The sequence below is a fragment of the Canis lupus genome, chromosome 2, assembly GCF_011100685.1.
Source record: "Canis lupus familiaris isolate Mischka breed German Shepherd chromosome 2, alternate assembly UU_Cfam_GSD_1.0, whole genome shotgun sequence".
Lineage (NCBI taxonomy): Eukaryota > Metazoa > Chordata > Mammalia > Carnivora > Canidae > Canis > Canis lupus.
This window is the reverse complement of record NC_049223.1, coordinates 34,004,622-34,024,953: the sequence shown is the minus strand read 5'-3', so window position 1 is coordinate 34,024,953 and position 20,332 is coordinate 34,004,622. Positions and strand designations below refer to the sequence as shown.

Genomic DNA, 20,332 nt, shown 5'->3' with positions numbered 1-20,332 from the left:
CCCCTCACTGTCCCCTCCTATGGCCACAGTGACCACACTGCACAGAAACAGTTCTTAGGGCAGCCCAGGTGGCTCAGTGATTTAGCACCGCCTTCAGCCCCGGGTGTGATCCTGGAGACCTGGGATTGAGTCCCACATCAGGCTCCCTGCATGGGGCCTGCTTCTCCCTCTGCCTGTGTCTCTGCCTCTCTCTCTGTCTCTCATGAATAAATAAATAAAATCTTAAAAAAAAAAAAAACAGTTATTTGCTCATCTGTCCCCTTGTCCTCTCACTACCACCACCCATGAAGACTCTGAGTGAAAGGGGGAATGTCCTATTTGCCTTGTGCCTAAAAAGCCTGGCCCTAAGTAGGTACCAGTAATAACAGTTGTAACCCACATCTTTCATAATGCTTCCTATGTGTCCCATTGCTTTCCTAGCATATGCTTACTTAATCCTCAGGCTCAGATACTTGTCTGGGGTTACAAAGTAGCAAAACTTAGATTTAAACCCAGCCTTGGGGATCCCTGGGTGGCTCAGCAGTTTAGCGTCTGCCTTTGGCCCAGGGTGCACTCCTGGAGTCCCAGGATCGAGTCCCACGTCAGGCTCCAGGCATGGGCCTGCTTCTCCCTCCTCCTGTGTCTCTGCCTCTCTCTCTCTCTATGTCTATCATAAATAAATAAATCTTTATTTATTTTTTTTAATTTTTTATTTATTTATGATAGTCACAGAGAGAGAGAGAGAGAGAGAGAGAGAGAGAGAGGCAGAGACACAGGCAGAGGGAGAAGCAGGCTCCATGCACCGGGAGCCCGATGTGGGATTCGATCCCGGGTCTCCAGGATCACGCCCTGGGCCAAAGGCAGGCGCCAAACCGCTGCGCCACCCAGGGATCCCTAAATAAATCTTTAAAAAAAATAAAATAAACCCATGCCTTGTCTGAAGGATCTGCCTTTTCTAGGACTGTCATTTATCAACTAATGATGGTCATTGATTAAACATCTGATGACTGGGAAGTGGCTGTACAGGGAAGGGTGTTGGAGTTAGGGTCTCTGGTAAAATGGCCAATCCAGAGCCTCTTTGAGCCCAGCTGCCTTCACTTGTATCAAAGAAGATGGGAGCAAGGGTGTTTGGAGCCCTTTCTCAGGGCAGGGTACAGGGTAATCTTCAGTGGGGTCACACCGGATTTTGACCTTAACCAAAATCCCAGGGCAGTACTGAGGGTACAGACATGGGCAGGGGAAGAGAGAAGCTTAACTGCTTTGACATAGGCCCAGGCCTCTGGGGTCTTGGTCCTCATCTACTGACTACTGGCCCTCTGGTTCTTCTACCACATTCTTTGGAGGAACAAGAGAGGTGTGAAACTAAAAATTTTAGAAAAGCCAGGTCTGTTAGGAGGCCGAGGCCTGCTTATCCCTGAGAGGTCAGTTTGGTGACCCCAGCTGGGACCTAAACTGTATAAACACAAGAAGGGGAGGAGCTGGGGGGATGACTCCAGTCACAAAGCAAAATGACTCTGGGATGAAGTTGGTAGGGAGCTGAGACCAGGCCAACACACACACTAACACTCTGTATTTTCCCTTGCCACAGACTTGCAGACATGCTATGCACATGCCAGACAACCTGACATAGGCCCATTCTCTGCCAGGCACAGGGAGCTCAGCCTGTGTGTGGAGAGAAGAAAGGGAATGGGAACAGTGTGGGGGAACATCGGCCCTCTGAGAGTAGCCTTTGACTTTTCTAGGCACAGTCGTGGTTCAACTGTCTCTACCATGGGAGTGTGACTGTGAGCTCTCAGAGACCAAAGCTATGGCTCTGCACACCCTCCCCACCCCATCAGGACAAGGGTGGGGCCAGAAGGTAACTGAATGGGGCCTTGTTGGAGGGCAAGAGCACTGAGTCCCAAACCTGGAGGCCCTATACTGAGTCCAAAGGAAGGGGTGGCCTTCGCATCCAGAAGCCAGCCTGGCCTGAAAATGCTCTACCCAAGACTTGCAGGCTAGAGTGGGGTGGTATGGGGAAGCCCTGCTAGAGGTGGAGGGGTGGGGCTCCCAGACCTGGTCCTAAAAGCAGAGCAAGGTCATAAAATGCCCCTTACACTGGGACTTTTGAAAACAGGACCTAGCCTCAGAGCAGAGGACCCCACCCACCAAACTTCTACTCTGTTGTTGCCTTCAGATTCCATAGAATGGGGTGCTAGGGCAGTGCCTGGGGGTGGGCCTGGGATGAACTCCTCTTTGAACTGGCGGGACTGGTTCTGTGTCTAGCCGCCTGGACAGTCACGGGTTGCCTGCCGGGCCTGGGAGGAGGGAGGCCTCAGGAAGGGGCCCCTTGTAAATCGTTAACTCCTAGAGCCACAGCCATTGCGGCCAGTCCTCTCAGCCCCACACCCAGTAGTGACTCTGGCTCTTGATCGCCTACCCCAGGCCAGAAGTCAGAGGTTAGAGGTCAGAGCCAGAGGTCCCAGCACCTGGGGAGGTCCCTCCCCTAACTGTCAGGCTGGAGGTGTCCGGGGTTGTCAAGGAGGGTGTCTACAAGGAGGCCCTTCTCTCAGAGTTCAGAGTTTCTCACCATTGTTTGCCCTCCAGCCTTCCTGCTGCAGCCCTGACCTTTGCCTCTTAGGGAAGAGAGTCAGAAGCTCTGGGTAGGCCTTTAGGGGCAACCCCTGGGCAAGTCCCAACCTCACCAGACCCTTATTCTCCTCAGGGAGGTAATTGTGCTAGTCCCATCCACTCCACCTCAAGGAGTGTCCCCAGGACTAGATAATGAATGGGCTGAGGAAAAGAACTAGATATTGTTCAGACCTGGGATGGGACCCTCAGCATTGTGCCAACCCTGCTTCCTGGAGCTGGGGTCCCCCAAGGGAAATAGTAAAGGCTACCTTTCAGGAGGCATTGTGCTTGGTTATCTGTTTATTTTATTATATTTATTTATTTATTTATGATAGTCACAGAGAGAGAGAGAGAGAGGCAGAGACACAGGCAGAGGGAGAAGCAGGCTCCATGCACCGGGAGCCCGACGTGGGATTTGATCCCGGGTCTCCAGGATCGCGCCCTGGGCCAAAGGCAGGCGCCAAACCGCTGCGCCACACAGGGATCCCGGTTATCTGTTTAGTAATCACATTCCTATTTTGCAAATAAGGAAATTGAGGGTCTGAGAGGTGACTTACCCAAGCTGAGGCAGCAGTACTAGAATTTGGGCCAGGATTTGAACTACCTCCGTGCTCTCAAGCTGAACCCTTGAAGGGTTCTCTGTCTCAAACTCCTAAGCTACAGGTGAAGAGACAATCTTTTTATTTTTTATTTTTTTTATTTATGATAGTCACACAGAAAGAGAGAGAGAGAGAGAGAGAGAGAGAGAGAGGCAGAGACACAGGCAGAGGGAGAAGCAGGCTCCATGCACCGGGAGCCCGACGTGGGATTCGATCCAGGTCTCCAGGATCGCGCCCTGGGCCAAAGGCAGGCACTAAACCGCTGCACCACCCAGGGATCCCTGAAGAGACAATCTTATAGCAGAGTGGGCTGGACAGTCCTCCCTAGTGAAACAACAGGGATGTGTGTGTGTGCTGATTTGGGCAGGTAGGGGAGTGTCTGTGGTCAGGAGACAGCAATGTCCTCCATCACCTGTTTGTGAGCCCCTCCTATAGCTGCCCATCAGAGTACATACCCCTCCTCCCCAAGTACTACCACAGGAGAGACTTGGCTGTTTGTTTTTACCCCCCACTCCCCACCATCCAAGAATTCTCCTGCCTCAGGCTAATGAGGGAGGATAGATGGTGCTACCACCCTTTTGGAGAGGGAGAGGGAGGCATCTCAGAAGCCTAGGAGATGGAAACAAAAAATAAAAAAATAAATAAATAAAATCAACTTTTAATCGAGATTGCAGATTCAGAAAAGATTCATAAGTGAAATGATTCCCCAAGGAAATATAAAAAGTTACTTACGGCATGGCTAAATTGGGCATGCTTCAATCAGGGGCTGTTGAGAAATCATTAAGATATACAAGACTTTTTTAGACATATGTGAACTCCATTAGGAGGGCTGGCCACTGCTCCAGTTAGAGGGGATTGAGCCCTGAGCTAACTTGGCCTCCTGTGTCACTTCCTCCCACTCGAACCCACAGCTGCAGAAGGAAGGGAAAGTGGGAAGAAACTCTACCTGCCAGGCTTCAGGGGCCACTGCCCAGAGGTTGCCAGAGCCCCCAGGGACCCACAAGGGAGAGTGTGGAGCAGAAAGGATTCTGGTTGGATAGTACTTCACCGTTTGAAGTAGCTTTCCCTGCTCCCAATAGCATTATGTGGAGTGGCCGGGCTAGATTACCTTCTTTTGAAAAACTAAAAAAGGGGACTCCCCCTTCCTATCTCCTGATCCCTTTCATATTTCTTAGGTTAGCCTGAAGAAGTAGATACCCTGCTTGGACCAGAATGCCCTCTCAGACCAGTGTCAGAGAGCTCTGCCTTGAGGGAGGGGACAAGGAATTCTGTTTGGTCCCTCTCTGTGGGGTGTGGGGGCATTGGGAGTTTTCAAGGATAATCATTAGCTTTTGAGAGGATGGTTTCTCCTCCCCATTGTATCCATCTATTTCTCCAGTAGAAGGCTTATCTGAAGTCTAACCCTCCTCACTTATAGCCTGTGGGGATCTTTCTGCCTCTTGCTTTCCTTATCCTGGGACTTTCAGGGTGAGGCTATGACATCAGTGAAACATAGAGGATCTCTACTGAATTGATCCCCCCCGCCCCCAATTCTGTGCATTCCCAGGGGGCCAGGACTCCAGGGGCCCAGGGTCAGGCTTTATTCATCTCCATGCTGTTGTCAAGGGCCTGGTCCCCAGTTGGTGTTTGTTTTAAATATTTTATTTACTAAGAGGGAGAGAGAGGGAGAAGCAGACTCCTTGCTGAGCAGAGAGCCTGACGTGGGACTCGATCCTAGGACTCTAGGACCTGAGCTGAAGGCAGGCACTTAACTGCCTGAGCCACCCAGGCACCCAGGCCTCCCATTTATTTAAGAGGAGGGAGGGCATCCGAATCCAGCTGGGACCATCTGTGCCGTAGGGTTGGATGTGGAAGAGGAAGGAGACAGGCCACAGACTGGACAGGATTGTAGTGGCAGTGCCTGGACCCCTTTACTTAGGCCCATATACCTGTATAATCCTGATCTCCATCAAATCATCAAGAATGGCAAGAAACCCGAGCTGGATGGTGGTGGCCACACTGCCTCGTGTGTGACCCGAACCCGATCCTGGCCAGGCCAAGGCGCTATTTTAAACCCCAGCCCCAAGCTGCCACCTCAGCCAGCCCAGCTCATCTCTGGTTACAAAGGCACTGCCCACCTCCCAGCCACTTCTTCCCTCCCCACTCTGGGACCCTCTAGGCTGGTGTTGGGTTCAATGTGCCTTGGGGAAACCTTCCTTTCTGTGGGCCTTGGTTTCTCAACTGGCACCAATGGCTCTCTCCATCTTCTCTGCCCTGCCCACTTAGGCACCCTCATCTACTCACACAACGATCCACTGACTTGTATTCTGACTGAAATGTCCTGCACGGATAAGGGTTCTCTTCCCCAGGAATAAGGGCACACTCTGGTGAGAGAACCTGAAATGCTGGGCTCTCATTCTGCTGGGGCCAGAGTATGCAGTCCAGGATAGGGCAGGTGCTATAGAAGGAAAGGAAGTAAGTTAGACAGAAGTAGGAACTTCGCACCAGTGAGACTGCACCAGAGAACTTTCCCTCACCTCAATGCCTGTCTGTCTGCCAACCTGCCTGCCTGCTTGTGCAGGAAGAAGATAGCTCCAGAGGGAGCCCCCTCCCCAGTTGTCTGGCTCTAGGGCCCGTGGATTGGGAGACTCCGGCACCATTTAGCCAGTCCACAGAGCCTTCCTCCCTCCCTTTCCTGGAGGGGCCAGCTCGGCACTCAGGTGGACCAGCTGTCAGCTGGCTGGGCCCACTGGACTTGTGTCCACAATCCTCCTATGCCAAGCAGTAGCCCCCACTGCCCTGGAGGCCTGCCAGCCCCACACCCAGCCCAACAGCAGCTGAGAGGGAAGCAGCAGAAACATTACCAGGATATCAAGGGAAGGGAAAGGAGGAGGCTGATCAACCATACTGGCTCCCCTCATCTCAAACTGGACAGAAGGCAGCTCAGGCAGCCGGAGTACCCCCATGACCGTGGCTGCTCCTCCGCCCCCACGCTTGTAGTCTCAGCAGTGAGGTGTTGGCATGAAGCCTGGCGCAGCTGAGCAGTGACGCCAACAGCCCTGCCATCTCAGGCAAGCATGGTTCCCTCCAACCTGGCAGTTAGGGCCATGGGGTGGGGGTTGTCTCCCACCCTCCTAGGCCTGAGACAGCTGGGGACAAAGTCATTTTGGAAACCTCCCCTTCCACTATTGCAGAGAATCTTTGGCATCCCTGTGGGTCTTGTCTTGGCCACCCCTTCCAACCTAGGGAGCTGGTCCAGAGGTTAGATTAGTGGTTCTCCACTAGGGTTGATTCTGCCTCCCAGGGACATAGGACAATGTCCCAGAGACAGTTCTGGTTATCACAACTGCTGCTACTAGCATCTACTGGGTAGAGAACAGGGATGCTGTTAAACATCCGACAATGTATGGGACAAAGAATTAAATGGGCCCAAATGGCAATAGTGCTGAGCTGAGAAACCCTGGAAAGACCTTTCCACCTAATCTGGGAGCCTGGTAAGAGGCAGGAGTCATTCTGCACACATACACACACATCCCAACCTCTCCCTGAGCCAAAGGCTTATCACCTCCCACCCCCACAGGGAGAGAAGGTACTTCTGTTATTCTGGCTTTATTTATTTTTTAAGATTTTATTTATTTATTCATGGGAGATACACAGAGATAGAGGCAGAGACATAGAGAGAGAAGCAGTCTCCATGAAGGGAGCTCGATGGGGGATTCCATGATTATGCCCTGGGCCGAAGGCAGCAGCTTAACTGCTGAGCCACCCAGGTGTCCCGCCATTCTGGCTTTAAATGCCCCTTGTGGCCTGAAGAATGGTGGTAAGCCCCCTGCCTGTCCACCTATCTATCCACCACCCTTTGTATTTGTTAGAAAAAGTGCCAATGATAGGGAGCCCGGGAAAACTCTTCACTTGCTCATCAAGGGGGACTCAGACATATCTCACCTACCAGGTAAGCTCTACAGAGCCCTCTCCCTGAGAGGATTCTGGCCTGTGACAAAGCATAGGGCCTTCCCTGCCCCTCAAAGCGCGTTACCAGAGGGCTGGCCCAGTCTGGAGCTGGTTGGAAGCTCTGGCCTCCTCCTTCTCCTCACCTCCCCACTCCCTTCCATTTCTATTTAGGAGGCAGCCATGGTGGCTCAGCTCCTATCTCTGGTTTCCTAGGGAGCTCTGCTAAAGCAGCCCAGCCTCCGTGGGTCCATCTGTCAGGGAGGCTGTTCCGCCCCATCGATTGCTGTTCCCAGGGGGCTGTGCTGTTCAAGGGACCCAATGTGGCGGCCAGATAGGAGGGAACCACACCAACAAGAGGGAGTGGGGGCAGCTTGGCAGCAGGCAGAGCTGAGGGGGGCTGACACTTCAGTAAGAAGGAACAAAGCATGAAAGATACAGAGGGCTGGGCAGCCCAGGTGGCTCAGCAGTTTAGCACTGCCTTCAGCCCAGGGTGTGGTCCTGGAGACCTGGGATTGAGTCCCCAAGTCTGGCTCCCTCTCATGAATAAATAAAATAAAATCTTAAAAAAAAAAAAAAAAAAGACAAATGCAGAGGGCCAGGGGCAGTAAGGCAGGAGGCTGGCTAAATGCCATCCAGCACCCTTAGGACTCAGTTTTACCTTTGGACACACTGAATTCCGACTTGCAAAGACAACAACAATAATAATAGCTGGCTTTTATTGAGCAGCAACAATGTGCCCAGCACTGGATTGGAGGCTTTGTACACCTTTGCTTTCATATGACGTTCACATCCATTGAAAGCAAGTGCTATTATGCTCTGGCAGGAAAGGAAGAGGCCCAGAGAGGTTGCAGCACTTGTCAGCAGGCACACAGAGGACCTGGAGCTAGACTAGGAGGCGGGTCAGCCAGGCCCATGGCTGTGTCCCAGCCCCAGACAGACAGCCAGGCCTAGGGGGAGGAGGCGTGTCTGGCCAGGCTAGAGGCCCGGCCTGCCCTCCCCCCTCTTGGCCCTCCCCGTGGAGCTGCCTCCTCCCCTGGGCTCTGTGACATCTGCCCCGCTTCCCGGCCCCAGACAGCTGCCCAGAGCCACGTCAGCACTTCCACCGGGGAGCCTGGAAACTGGCTCAGCCCCTGGGCAATGAGGGACTGTTGAGTCCCCAACGGGGTGGCTCTAAGAGAGGGTAACCCACTCAGCTGAACAGCTGCTGGGTCCGTGTGACCTTGGGCAGGGTTTCTCCCAAGCCTCATTTTCTCTGCTTAAAAAGGGGCTTTGGGAAAGCGTTCAGAATAAGATACAGTTAACATCCTGGGTGGACGGGGAGCAAACATTACCCCACAGCCAGAGTTCTGGGGGCCCCTCAGCAAGGCTGCGAACCCCAGCGTCCACTGAGGGCCAGGCAGTCATTTGGCGGGTCTCTTGGGGGTGAGACTGAGGGTGGAGAGTGTATGTGCCCGGGCAGCGCTGGCTGGCTGACTAGCTGCGGCCAGAGATAACCGGCGCCTCCCGGAAAATCATTAGCATCTGTTTGGGCCCCGGCAAAGTTGGCCGCTGGCACCTCCGCCCCCGGAGGAAACAACCGCGCCCCCACCCGATGCACCAATTGTGCCCCCTCCTTTTCCTCAGGCTCAACTCAAACTCCCGCAGTGACGACATGCGCCCACCTGGGGAATGGGAGACCCCGGCGCAGGGCCGCAGGCTCATGGGCGGGGGGCGTCGGGCCGCCCCGTCTGGGTCTGGGCGAGGCGCGGCGGTCCGGTCCACGCTCCAGGCGATCCAGGCCGGCTCTTGGCGGCGCCCGCGCTGGCTGCAGCCCAGGGAGTGTGTGGAAATGACACCGCCAGGGCGGCGGAGATCCCCCCTCCTGACATTGGCTGGAAAGTGGAGCAGCTCGTCAGGGACAATCAATGGCGATCGATCGCCGAGCAGCGCTGGCGGACGGCATGGGGGAGGGGCGGCGGGGCCGGCGGAGGTGGGGGCGTCCGCGTGGAGGTCAGACAGCACACAGACCTGCCAAGGGGGGCGGCGGCGCAGAGGGGTCACACGGACACACGATCCACACAGCGAAACATCACTAGGGCCACTGCCACCAAGAAGAGGCACACTCACTACAAGGGAGTCACACCACACAGCAGTTTGTGTGCCACAGGTCTCGACACAACGGGGTCAAATAAATGGTTTGCACAGACACCCACAAGAGTGCCACAGACACATAACAGCAGTAGAGTCCGTCATATCATGGTACCACCAGTTCATCCTGCCTCAACAGGCCCTCCCACCATCACAACCTATGCCCCTACACTAGACACCCACAATATCACTAGGACACAAAATGAGTCATACATTCCACTTGCTGGTCTCAAACCACGCAACACTAGGGAGTTACATATTCTGGCTGCACAACAAAGTCACGTAACAAAGCAAAAAAGTCACACAGCTTAATAATATGGCTTCACCACCACCTCAAAGAACATTGTCAAATTGGGTGTCATCGTATGCAATAACAGAGTTGTGCCCCATATTCACAGCACAACGGGATCAAGAGCCCAAGTACATGCCAAGGCCATATAGCACCACAAGTGGCACCTCAGCAAATAAGACAGATGCAGCTATATCACATCCCCAAATGTGAATATAATGTGGCACAATAAACAAATATAGTGGCACAGGCAAAACAGCATTAACTCACAGGGTTCTGACAGACAGAGCTACATGAGCTACTGCCAGGTGAGCACACAGCACAGGTCCAGGCACAGGGTGAGCACTCAAAACAGAGAGGGTCTTAGGATCATTAATAGTTACTAGTAAGTCCTATCAAAAGAGTGACTGTAACTACTTAATAGTATCACTCTCTCCTGATAGGTCCATCCCTCTCCAGGAACCCAATTCACCCCAGCAGCCAAACTTGTTCTACCATTTTACACACCTGGGAAATACCACGCAAGTGTCACAAATACATCTAACACTGCTACACTCAGTCACAAGTGGCCACACATTACCACTTCCCCTACTGCAGAGCCCATGCCTGCCATATACTCTGGGGCTTTGGCGGAAAAACCACTCCCAATCTCTCACCAGGTGCAACTCAACTAGTGCTAGCTACTGGCCCCATTTCCTGTCACACTCACAAAGTTGTAGAACACAAGGAACCTCCCACCAAGCAGGGATCTACTCAGTTACTTAGGGTTCCAGACCTCTTACAGAAGCTCCTTGAGGATCATCCCTAATCAATCCCTTTCTCCATTCCTCCATTTCCCCATACAGAAACTGAGACATCAGTTCCAGAGCCCTCTGAAAAGCCCTATTCCAAATCCAAAGCAGGAAACTGGGCTGGCCACTGATCTCAGCAATTTCAACCCCCATTCCCAGCAGTGCATGTGTGTGGGAGCAGGGCCAAGATCTGTCATTCCTTCAACACGCCCTTACAGGCCACTCCTGTGGTTCCAGTATAGGGCCAGCTGGGCTATAGCCCTCACTTCCTCCAGTGAAAGTCTGGGCCCTCCCAGGGGCTTTCAAGAATGAATCCCTTGCAGCCAGGGAGCTCCCCCTAAAGGTTCTACCCAGAAAGACTCCCAACATTCCCTAGTTTTGCCATCTGTGTGACCTTGGCTAATTTCCCAACCTCTCTGTGCTACGATCTCAAGTTCTGTCTGCAGACTCCAACAACCCCCTGACCCCAAAACCTGTGTGTGTACAAGCATATATACATGTATATATGCACTTGTGTATGTGCAATGCACACTCTTCAGGGAGAGAATTGCAGGACTACTATGTAGCCTCTGACCTAGGATGGGGGGAGAAAGCAGGGATCCTGGGCTGTGTACAATGCTACAATCACTCTATTACCCTCATCCTTCAGGCAAGGGCTGGGAAACAGCTGGCAGAGATCTGGTCTCCTTCCATGGAACCTCCCATTCCCAGGTGGTTGGAGTCAACTCTTCCCCCCACCTCTCTAGGCTTTTATTCACCAGAAGGGGTAGCTGGAGTCCCTTTTAATTTCCCAAGAGAAGTACAGGGACAAACCCTGGGCAGAGACACAGGCTAGCCAGGCATGTCCATATAAATGTCTACCCATTCTGTTTACTAGTACACTTTTGTAGTCCTTGCTAAGTGGTGTGTGAGCATCGGGCCCCAAAGGGACCCACACAGCCCGCCCCAAGTCCCTGGGTGTCCCAGGAGCAGGTCTTGCTCAAAGAGGGAAAGACTTCTGGCTTGTATAGGAATCCAGGATATATGTCCCACTGTCCATGCATACCTCCTTGAGAACCCATAAGTACTCAAAACCCACAGCCTTCAACCTGATAATGCCATTATTGACCAAGCATTGCCTAAGGCTGGAGGCCAAATGCCCATTTTTTAGAAGAGAAAACCAAGCAAAGGAGAGAAAAATTAGTTGCCCAAGAATATACAACTTAAAAGTCATGGCCTGTGATTCAAACACAGCTTAGGTTCGCACCCATATGTATAAACACTAAGGAATGTCCAGGCTCACAATTCTCTTAGTTCATACACACACAGGCAGCCCCCTCCTGCACATATTCTCTCTCTCTCTCTCTCTCTCTCTCTCACACACACACACACACACACACACACACACACACAGACCTACACTCTCCCACGCCTGGGGCCTGTCAGCCACATTCTCCATTGGCTCCCTCCCTTCAACAGGGACAGGGGCAGGCAGGGAGTCCACATTCCCAGGTTTCCGCCCTGACCCTGAGCCCCCGCCTTCCCCACTCAAAGCACACATTCCTCCTGCTGCAGCCAGATAACCAGCCCCAGGGGGAGGCCTGAGGGACAGCGAGGCATTCTGGGGGCCAGGCTGCTGGCCCTACTCTGGGTTGCCTATTGCCTTGGTCTGGCCTGGTAGGATATCAGGAACTTTCCCTGCAGGTAGCCCCCACACCTCTGGCCAGGCTAGACCCAAGGCTTTAGTCCTTATTCTGGGGACATTCTCAGGCCCAGAGCCTCACTTTTCAGAAAGGGCCCCCAGGGGTCTCCCAACTCCTCTTCTTAATGCAAAATCCCTTACAAAATCTAGTTAGGAACTAGACCAGGACCTGGGGAGCCCTCAAGACTCCTCTCTTCCGTACTCTTACAGTGGGTCTCTCAGTAGGGGAAAACCTGGGTTCCAGACACCAACAACCCCTAGGCAATTTCCCCCATCTGGGGATAGTGGTGGTCAATTCTCACAACTCTGCCTGGGGTGTAGCCACTTGGAGGTTCAGCAATTCTGGAGATATTTGCATATCCAGATGGCCAAGACTGGAATTTCAAAGAATTCCCCAAGAAGAGGCAGCTGGCTTCTGGGTAGTGGCCCTGGAGGCTCACAGCTGTTGGGATGGAAGGCTGGGGAGCCTGGAGCCCCCAAACACAAGAGAGATTAAAAAGGATAAAGAGGACAAGGGAAGACAAGAGCCCTATCACCAGCCCCCAGCTCTGTTCCTTCTGTCTCCAGGCCTCTATTCCTTGGGGTATGAAAAGAAAATGTCCCAGTTGCCCAGAGTAGGTGGGCAGGGAAATGAGATTGGGCTGGTTGGCCGGGGTGACAGGGACTGCCTGCCTCTGGGGAGAGGCAGCAGCAAGCACCAGGAAGAAAGCTGCCAAAATATATCAGATCTCCTTATTCATATGAAGTGATGGACACACCTTTGCTTCCCTGTAACCTATAGCCAGGTGGGCAAAGGCCATGGCGTGTACCCTACTAACCTGTCCACAAGCCAGGGATATGGCTATTGTACCAATGGTAAGGATAGAGGGGTGCTCAATACTTCTGGCAGGCCTTGGGCCCTGCTCCCTGTGATAAGGCTCTGATGAGCCTGACTGAGCTAGGCACTGGCCCATCCAGTTCTGCATAAAGTGTGAACAAAGCCAAGCCCAGAGAGGCCTTCCCACCCCAACAAAAGCCCCTCTTAGGTTCTGTCCAAACAGATTTACTGACCACCCACCTCTCGGTTGTTACAGCCATGGGTCACCACTGCCCTCTGCTGGCCACTCAGGCACTAGCATCCACTCAGAGACCAGCTCACTCCCTACCCAAGCAAATGCACTTTAGACACCTCCTCCATCTGTGGGTACAGAAACTTAAACCCATCTGTCACCTACAGTTAGAGGGTGGCAGGGGGCAGGATAAGCAGGGACAGTGTGTCAGAGGAGAAATCACAAAGGAATCCTTCCCCCTACCCCTACCTCCACAAAATTTATACCCTAACCTTCAAAAGGAAGTGCCCTTTATATCCCACTTAGAGGTTGAACCCACCCTCATGGAAAAAGTACCTGCCCCATAACCTGTTATAATGCGCCAGAACCTCTCTTCAACCCCTTCTCTTAAGCCCTCTTGTTTCTTCCAAAAGAGGACCAGGATGAGATGGTCTGGTCCTCTTAGCATAGAAAAGCCCCACTTCTCTGGCAGGTCTGAGGAAGCCTTGGTCCCCTCTGTCATAGCGCAACAGGTGACTGGAAATCTTGGCTGCCCTCTGAAACAAGGCCAGGTCCCCGTAACTTACTCCAACATCCTACAAGCAGCCCACACCTTTCAAAGATGGCAGCAATGCTGACTGGGGACACTGCCCAGAAGGACTTAACCAGTATTGCTCCTTAATTAGCTGGGGGAAGCTCCAGATACTCCCGCAGTCAAGTAGGTAGCCTAGCTTTTGCTAACTACCGCAAGCATGACACATCTTTCGAACCCATGAGATGGTGCTAATTTGGAAGCCCAAACATCAGATTGTATTTGTGAGCTGTTTCTGGAAACCTCCAAGTGAGGGGGCCCAAGAAGGAGCTTTGGAGCTTCCAAAGTTAATCTCCCTTCCTATGGAAAACTTAAAAGCTGAGAAAGCACAATTTGGGGGATTAGTTGATAGAGGTAGTATGCTAGGAAAACTAAACCCTCCCTAGTCACTCTTTCACTAGGGGCCCTACAATTTAGGTCAGGGGAATATCTTTTAAACGTCAAGATTTCTAAGTACTTAGAAAGACGTTCAAATAGGAGAACAAATAGCTCAAAGCAAGGGGAGAGATGCCTGAGAAAACGGTAGCTATTTTCCCTAATATCCTTAGAAGCCCGAGAAGGAGCACAGCATATTCATCAAGGCTGGCACTACTCTTCCCTGAACAGCAGTAACTGGCAGCTTAGTCTGGGCACTTAGGAGCCCCAGCCCTGGAAAAGGCCATTCTACCAATAACAACTTACACAGGAGGATAAAAACAAATAAATTCCACTCAATTAAAAACTATAAAATGGCTGTCTTCGTGCTAAGATATTCATACAGTTCTACATGTGTTAAGAGGCAGATTATACTTGGTCTCTGATCAGATGCAGCTCCACAAATAACTCAAAAGATGCAAAGTGACTACTTGTCACTAAAAACTGTCTACCTGATTCAACCAGCCCAGGAGCAGTCACTGAGAAAGGCCAAAAGCTGGTTGGTGATCATGTTATATATAAAGCCACTGAAGCCCAAGGACTTAATGGCTTTAGACAGCCCAACCTTTGAGTTTTCCAGTCATATCAACTAAGGTAAAATATGGCAACAATGGAGGAATGTATTTGTTTCATGAATATTAAACATGACAAAGCGATACCACAGCCAGTCCCAGGAACTAGCCCATCCCAGGAATTCGCCTAGAAACATTCAGAGGAGCCTGAATACCAACTATTTAGCAGCTGGGGCTTTTAAGGCAGGTTTTGTGGGGTAGAGAGAACTCAAAGCCACTTTCACCTAAGTACGTACACAACATAAGGAAAAATTAAATAGGAAAGGGCTCCAGAAGCACCTCAAAGGAAATTTATCTATCTCTTCTTGGACATGTATATTTGGGAAGTTTGCTACCTTCAGTTATTTATTTATTTATTTATTTAAGATTTATTCATGAGAGACACAGAGAGAGAAGCAGGCAGAGACAGAGGCAGAGGGAGAAGCAGGCTCCATGCAGGGAGCCCAATGCAGGACTCAATCTCAGGACTGGGGGATCACACCCTAAGCTGAAGGCAGATGCTCAACTGCTAAGCCACCCAGGTGTCCCCTTTCAGTTAGTTATTTTCTATTAAAAATCTGCTTTCTCTTGTATAACCTCACACCCATCAAAATAGCCCATCACTTGAAATAAAGTGTCTCACAAAGAGAATTAAAAGGATATGGGTCCTTAATACTTGACAATTTTCTGTGGGGTAATAAAGATGCTTATTCCTGAGAAGGAAGGAAAGATATGGTCATGATTCAGAAGACCCAGCAACTAAAGTTCTTCTGTTACAACCACTGGGTATTGGGGGTATCATATAGCCATCTGAGACAAAAGCCAGTTTCACCTTAATTGCAGACAAGGGACAGATTATAGGCATTCCAACTGAATTTGAAAATAATTCATTTTTCTACCTAGGGCTCAAAATAACCTGTTGAGGCAAAGAGGAATGACTCAAAAAGTGAAGTATTGTAGACAATGGAGGTGGGAAAGGAATGCCTCTATTGCTAGGTTGGTGCAGAGAACACGGACCCTCACTCTGACCACACCATGTCCTTCTCTCTATAGACCTTCCTGTCATTCCCTAACCCAAGAACCCTCCTTCTGAGTCTCTGTGCTATCCAAAGTGTAGAAACCAGCAGGACAATGATAACTTTGACCACTGGCCAATAACAGAGCATGCAAGTATCTGAAATCATGTAACCAAAAGTGATGCTGCAACTCTAACTTGTCCAAGCACTCCACGTTAAGAATTAAGAAGCAAAGGGAATTCATACACTTGATATTCCAATATTGATACATCTAGTAACCGCTGCCTCATCAAGATCATCAATCAAGGTTACTGTAAATAAGCTTTCACATGTGATAAAGCCAGACATTCCTATAAAAAGCAATGTGACCCCAGATGAGAACCACCTTGGGCTAACACACTTTTCTTCATGAGTGGGGAATGTGGCCTCCCTCACTGAGGCTTTGTTCTGGGCAAGGCTATATGCATGCAGACGGGACCAAATATGCTCTCTATCCAAATAAGCAAAACCAAACTGCATTCAAGGGCCTAATGTTCATGACCATTCAAACGCTTTCATTTGGCACCTACAAGCCAGTATGATGGCTTTTATTTAGCACTTATAAATACTTAAGAGCACTCCTGTGTAAGTATCTACATTATGACCTAGTCAATGGTAATGAGCTGGCTGCTCTCTAAGATGACAAAGAATGGGCTTTCAGGATCTGTGCAACTATGACCTATAGTCCCCAGTCTAGTTAATAGCAAGTCTAAAACTGATGAAATCCTACCTGCCCATGACACTGAGAATATAGGTCAAACAATTTTAGGTTAGAGCTCAATTCTAACTCCTTTCCCCACACCTGTTAACAGCCAAACCTTCTTTGCAAGGTCAAGAATGCCAGAAATGCCAGCAAGTAGCCAACAGGGAAGCAGCAGTTTAAGAGGTTTCAGATTATTGCACACTTTAGTTCCGATGGAGGGATAATGACACTGAGAGATAAGACAAGTTAAACAAGTTTTAAAACCAAAAGCAGTGGACATTTATTCCTCAATTTTTGTGCAAGAGTGTAAAGATGCATTTGAAAGAACCTGATGGCTAGAGAGCATCAGCCATGGCCTTCAGGGTGGCCTGGTTTACAATTAGATTAGGAGAAGGAGGGGGAAAAGGTAACTTGCCTAGTTCACACGAACGATGTTTCTGGCAAACACAGTTGTTTACAAGTTTCAAACTACAATTTACTAGAGTCGAGGGAAGACTTCAAAAAGCCACATACAGTACAATGTAAAATTGGATGAACATCCTTCAATGTCAGTGCAAAGTAATTATGTAGACTCTCCAATACAAGATTGTGCTGTTTCCCAGGTTCGGTCAACGGTGCTCTTTTACAATCACAATCACAGAAGCTTAACTTACCAAATAGCAATGCCTTTGTTTTATGTCCTATGTACCAAGGGAATGTCACAAGGTTTTGGTGAAATGCAGCTTAGTTTCATTAATAAAGCAGATTTCTTATTTAGTTTAACAGTCATGTTCCTGGAATACTGCACACGTAAGTTTCATGGAACTGCTTTTCAGCTTATGCCCTTATCTTGTTCAGTAAAATTACTTTCAAGATATCCTTTTAACTATGTAAACTGGAATTGTTTCATGATTTTGAAATGCAACCAGGAAAAATGAAAACATTTTCATTAAAACATTAGGGGTGGGGAAAACCCACCACTAATCTCTGCTAGACAAAGTTCTAAAAATCAAAAAGCCTATTCACACGAAATTATATGTAATGACTGTAGTAATCAGTTTATTACACAGATTAATCATTCTTGAACGTACAAGCTCCAGAGGAGCAATTGGGTCTTTAAATATACACAAGTATTTCCATCAAATGAATTTTCACCCTTACATCCAGATAGACCTAAGCAGTTAAAAACATAAGAAAAATAAGAGCTATTAGCTATATATTAACTGAGAAACCACATACAAACCAAAGAATGTGGAAGAGAGAAGGGGGCTGAAGGACAAAGGTTGAAGGGTGGGTAGATGCAAAAGATGTGGGACCAAAGCCCATCATACTTTATGTACTAATAGCTCCAATCCATTTTAAATGTTGACCAGTTAAACTTAGACCTTAAAATACAGGATGTGGGTAGAGTTTAATCTGGTTGGTCATAACTTTCACCTAAGACGTAGGTTCTTCGGAATAAAATGAATACAGAAACAGCTTCATGTTCTTCACCTTGCTTTTCGTAACTGTTCTGAGTTTAAAAGAATTCCACTTAAAAACAATCTCCTACAGGTCAGTGGAGCTTTTCTTCCCCATCCAAGCATACACCATACCTACCACCCCTCACCTTGCCATTATCCAAATTTAAGTCAATAAGGAAAACTTTTAGTCTCACACCTAGGTTATGCTTGGAGAACTGGCTTGTCACACACACACTTCTCTGCTAGGAGGCAATGTTGGTACAGAAGTACAGTATTTCTAGTTTGTTGTTCCCAGTATGTACAACACGCAGCACTGCTGTATCAGGTAAACATGTGCACAGGGGAAGATGAGGCGTGGGCTCATAGAAAGCAGTCAAATGGAAATCAAAAGGACTTTCTCTTTCAGAGTTCCCCTATCTTTATTTGTAGAGGTTATCCAATAATTTCTTTAATTACATCGCATACTTCTGAGTCCATTCCCGAGCTATTCTGTTGTACCTGTACACACAAAGAGAAGCTTGGCTTAACACAGGTGAGGAGTCAGTCAGACAGACAGCAACAGATTTCATTCATTATCCCATCTAGTAACTTGAGGGAAATAACTAGTACTATTCTAGCAAATCCTTTTTGTTTATTCATTCATTTACTTATTTGAGAGAGAGAGAGAGAGAGAGAGAGAGAGAGAACATTCTCAGGGGAAGGAGCAGAGGGAGAGGGACAAGCAGACTTTGCACTGAGGGTGGAGTCTGAAGCAGGGCTTGATCACACAACCCTGAGACCATGACCCGAGCCAAAATCAAGAGTGAGACGCTTAACTACTGGGCCACCCAGGCACTCCTCTTTCTAAATTTCTAATGACATGCTCGCTTCAGTAGCACATATTCTAAATTTCTAAAGAGCATTTATTCAGTGATGGTGGGAAAAGGCTGTAAAACCTGAAACAATGTCCCATAAATACTACCTAGTGGAGGATTCGGATGAAATCTTAGCATTTATTCTATATTTGATTGACCTATTTCTAAGAAAGATCTTCAGTCACTGATTCATCTCTTTGGAGTTCTTAAAACTATGTAATTCTACATTATGTGGTTCTTGATTAAAATGATATAATACTTTCCTTTGTATCAATAAAATTAGTCCTGGAAGAACTTAACAATTTAGTTGCTTAATGAATGGGTTTATTGTTTCAGAATAACATTCTAGTAATAAAATAAGCAGAGCAAAAGATTTTATAATTCTCTGTTTAAAAAGGGATGCAGAGGGATGCCTGGGTGGCTTAGAGGTTGAGAATCTGCCTTTGGCTCAGGGCGTGTTCCCGGAGTTCTGGGACTGAGTCCCACACTGGGATCCCTGCAGGGAGCCTGCTTCTCCCTCTGCCTCTCTCTGTGTGTCTCTAGTGAATAAATAAATAAAATCTTAAAAAAAAAAAAAAAAAAAAAGGGGGATCCTTGGGTGGCGCAGCAGTTTAGCGCCTGCCTTTGGCTCAGGGCCGATCCTGGAGACCCGGGATCGAATCCCACGTCGGGCTCCCGGTGCATGGAGCCTGCTTCTCCCTCTGCCTGTGTCTCTGCCCCCCTCTCTCTCTCTCTGTGTGACTATCGTAAATAAAAATAAATAAATAAATAAATAAATAAATAAATAAACAAACTTAAAAAAATAAAATAAAAATAAGGGATGCAGAAAATTTTAGTGAACTTTACCACTATAATGACTGGGAAATGCCTTTAGGGAGGCATTCATGCTCACCTAGATATTGGACAAAATGGTTCTCTCATCAAAAATTTACTAGTGTAGGGCATCCGGCTGACTCAGTTGGCAGAGCAGGTGACTCTTGATATCAGGGTCGTGAGTTCAAGCCCCATGTTGGGTGTAGAAATTACTTACAAAAATAAGAACTTAAAAAAGTAAAAATAATAAAAAATAAAAATATACTATCTATAAGCCTCTCTAACAGAATTCAAATAATTCTTAGTCGTTTATATTTTAATTTTAGAAAATTATCTACTTTCTCCCACCTATTTCCTCCTATAGTTTTACTGAATAAAACACAAAATAAAAAAATCAGAACACTTTCAATTATTATTTTTTTTGATATCCTGACCACTCTTCAATAATTCATAGTATAGGGACACCTGAATGGCTCAGCGGTTGAGCTCTGCTTTCGGCTCGGGGTGTGATCCTGGGGTTCAGGGATCAAGTCCCACATCAGGCTCCCTGAGGGGAGGCTGCTTCTCCGTCTGCCTATGTCTGCCTATCTCTCTGTGTCTCTCATGAATAAATAAATAAATTCTTAAAAAAAAAAATTCATAGTACAACTCTAAAGTATATAGATTCTACATTAAGATTTATTTTTAAAGGAAATTTGGGGCTTTCATATCTTGTTGTATTTACTCCCTTTCTTTTTAGATTATGCCAAATGATAGAAAATCAATTCCCTTTTCCCATTAATTTACAAATACCTACCAAAGACAGATGGACTCTTGATGCAAAATGCTTTAATAATGTCAAATGTCAAGCTGAAGACAACTTAGAAAATACACT

At 48.5% G+C, this 20,332-nt stretch overlaps 1 protein-coding gene across 2 annotated transcripts in view; it reads right to left on the bottom strand.

Moving 5' to 3' along the window:
• Nucleotides 1-16,604: 16,604 nt before the first annotated feature.
• Nucleotides 16,605-20,332, bottom strand: part of UBE2D2 (ubiquitin conjugating enzyme E2 D2) — a 55,799-nt gene continuing 52,071 nt past the window's right edge. Inside the window, exon 7 of one of the 2 annotated variants that reach the window (XM_038530299.1) lies at nt 16,605-18,289. In XM_038530299.1, coding sequence (XP_038386227.1) covers nt 18,244-18,289 — 46 coding nt within the window. In that variant the 3' untranslated portion in view covers nt 16,605-18,243. The remainder of the gene's footprint in view (nt 18,290-20,332) is intronic. The other variant, XM_038530298.1, reaches the window with a different exon arrangement.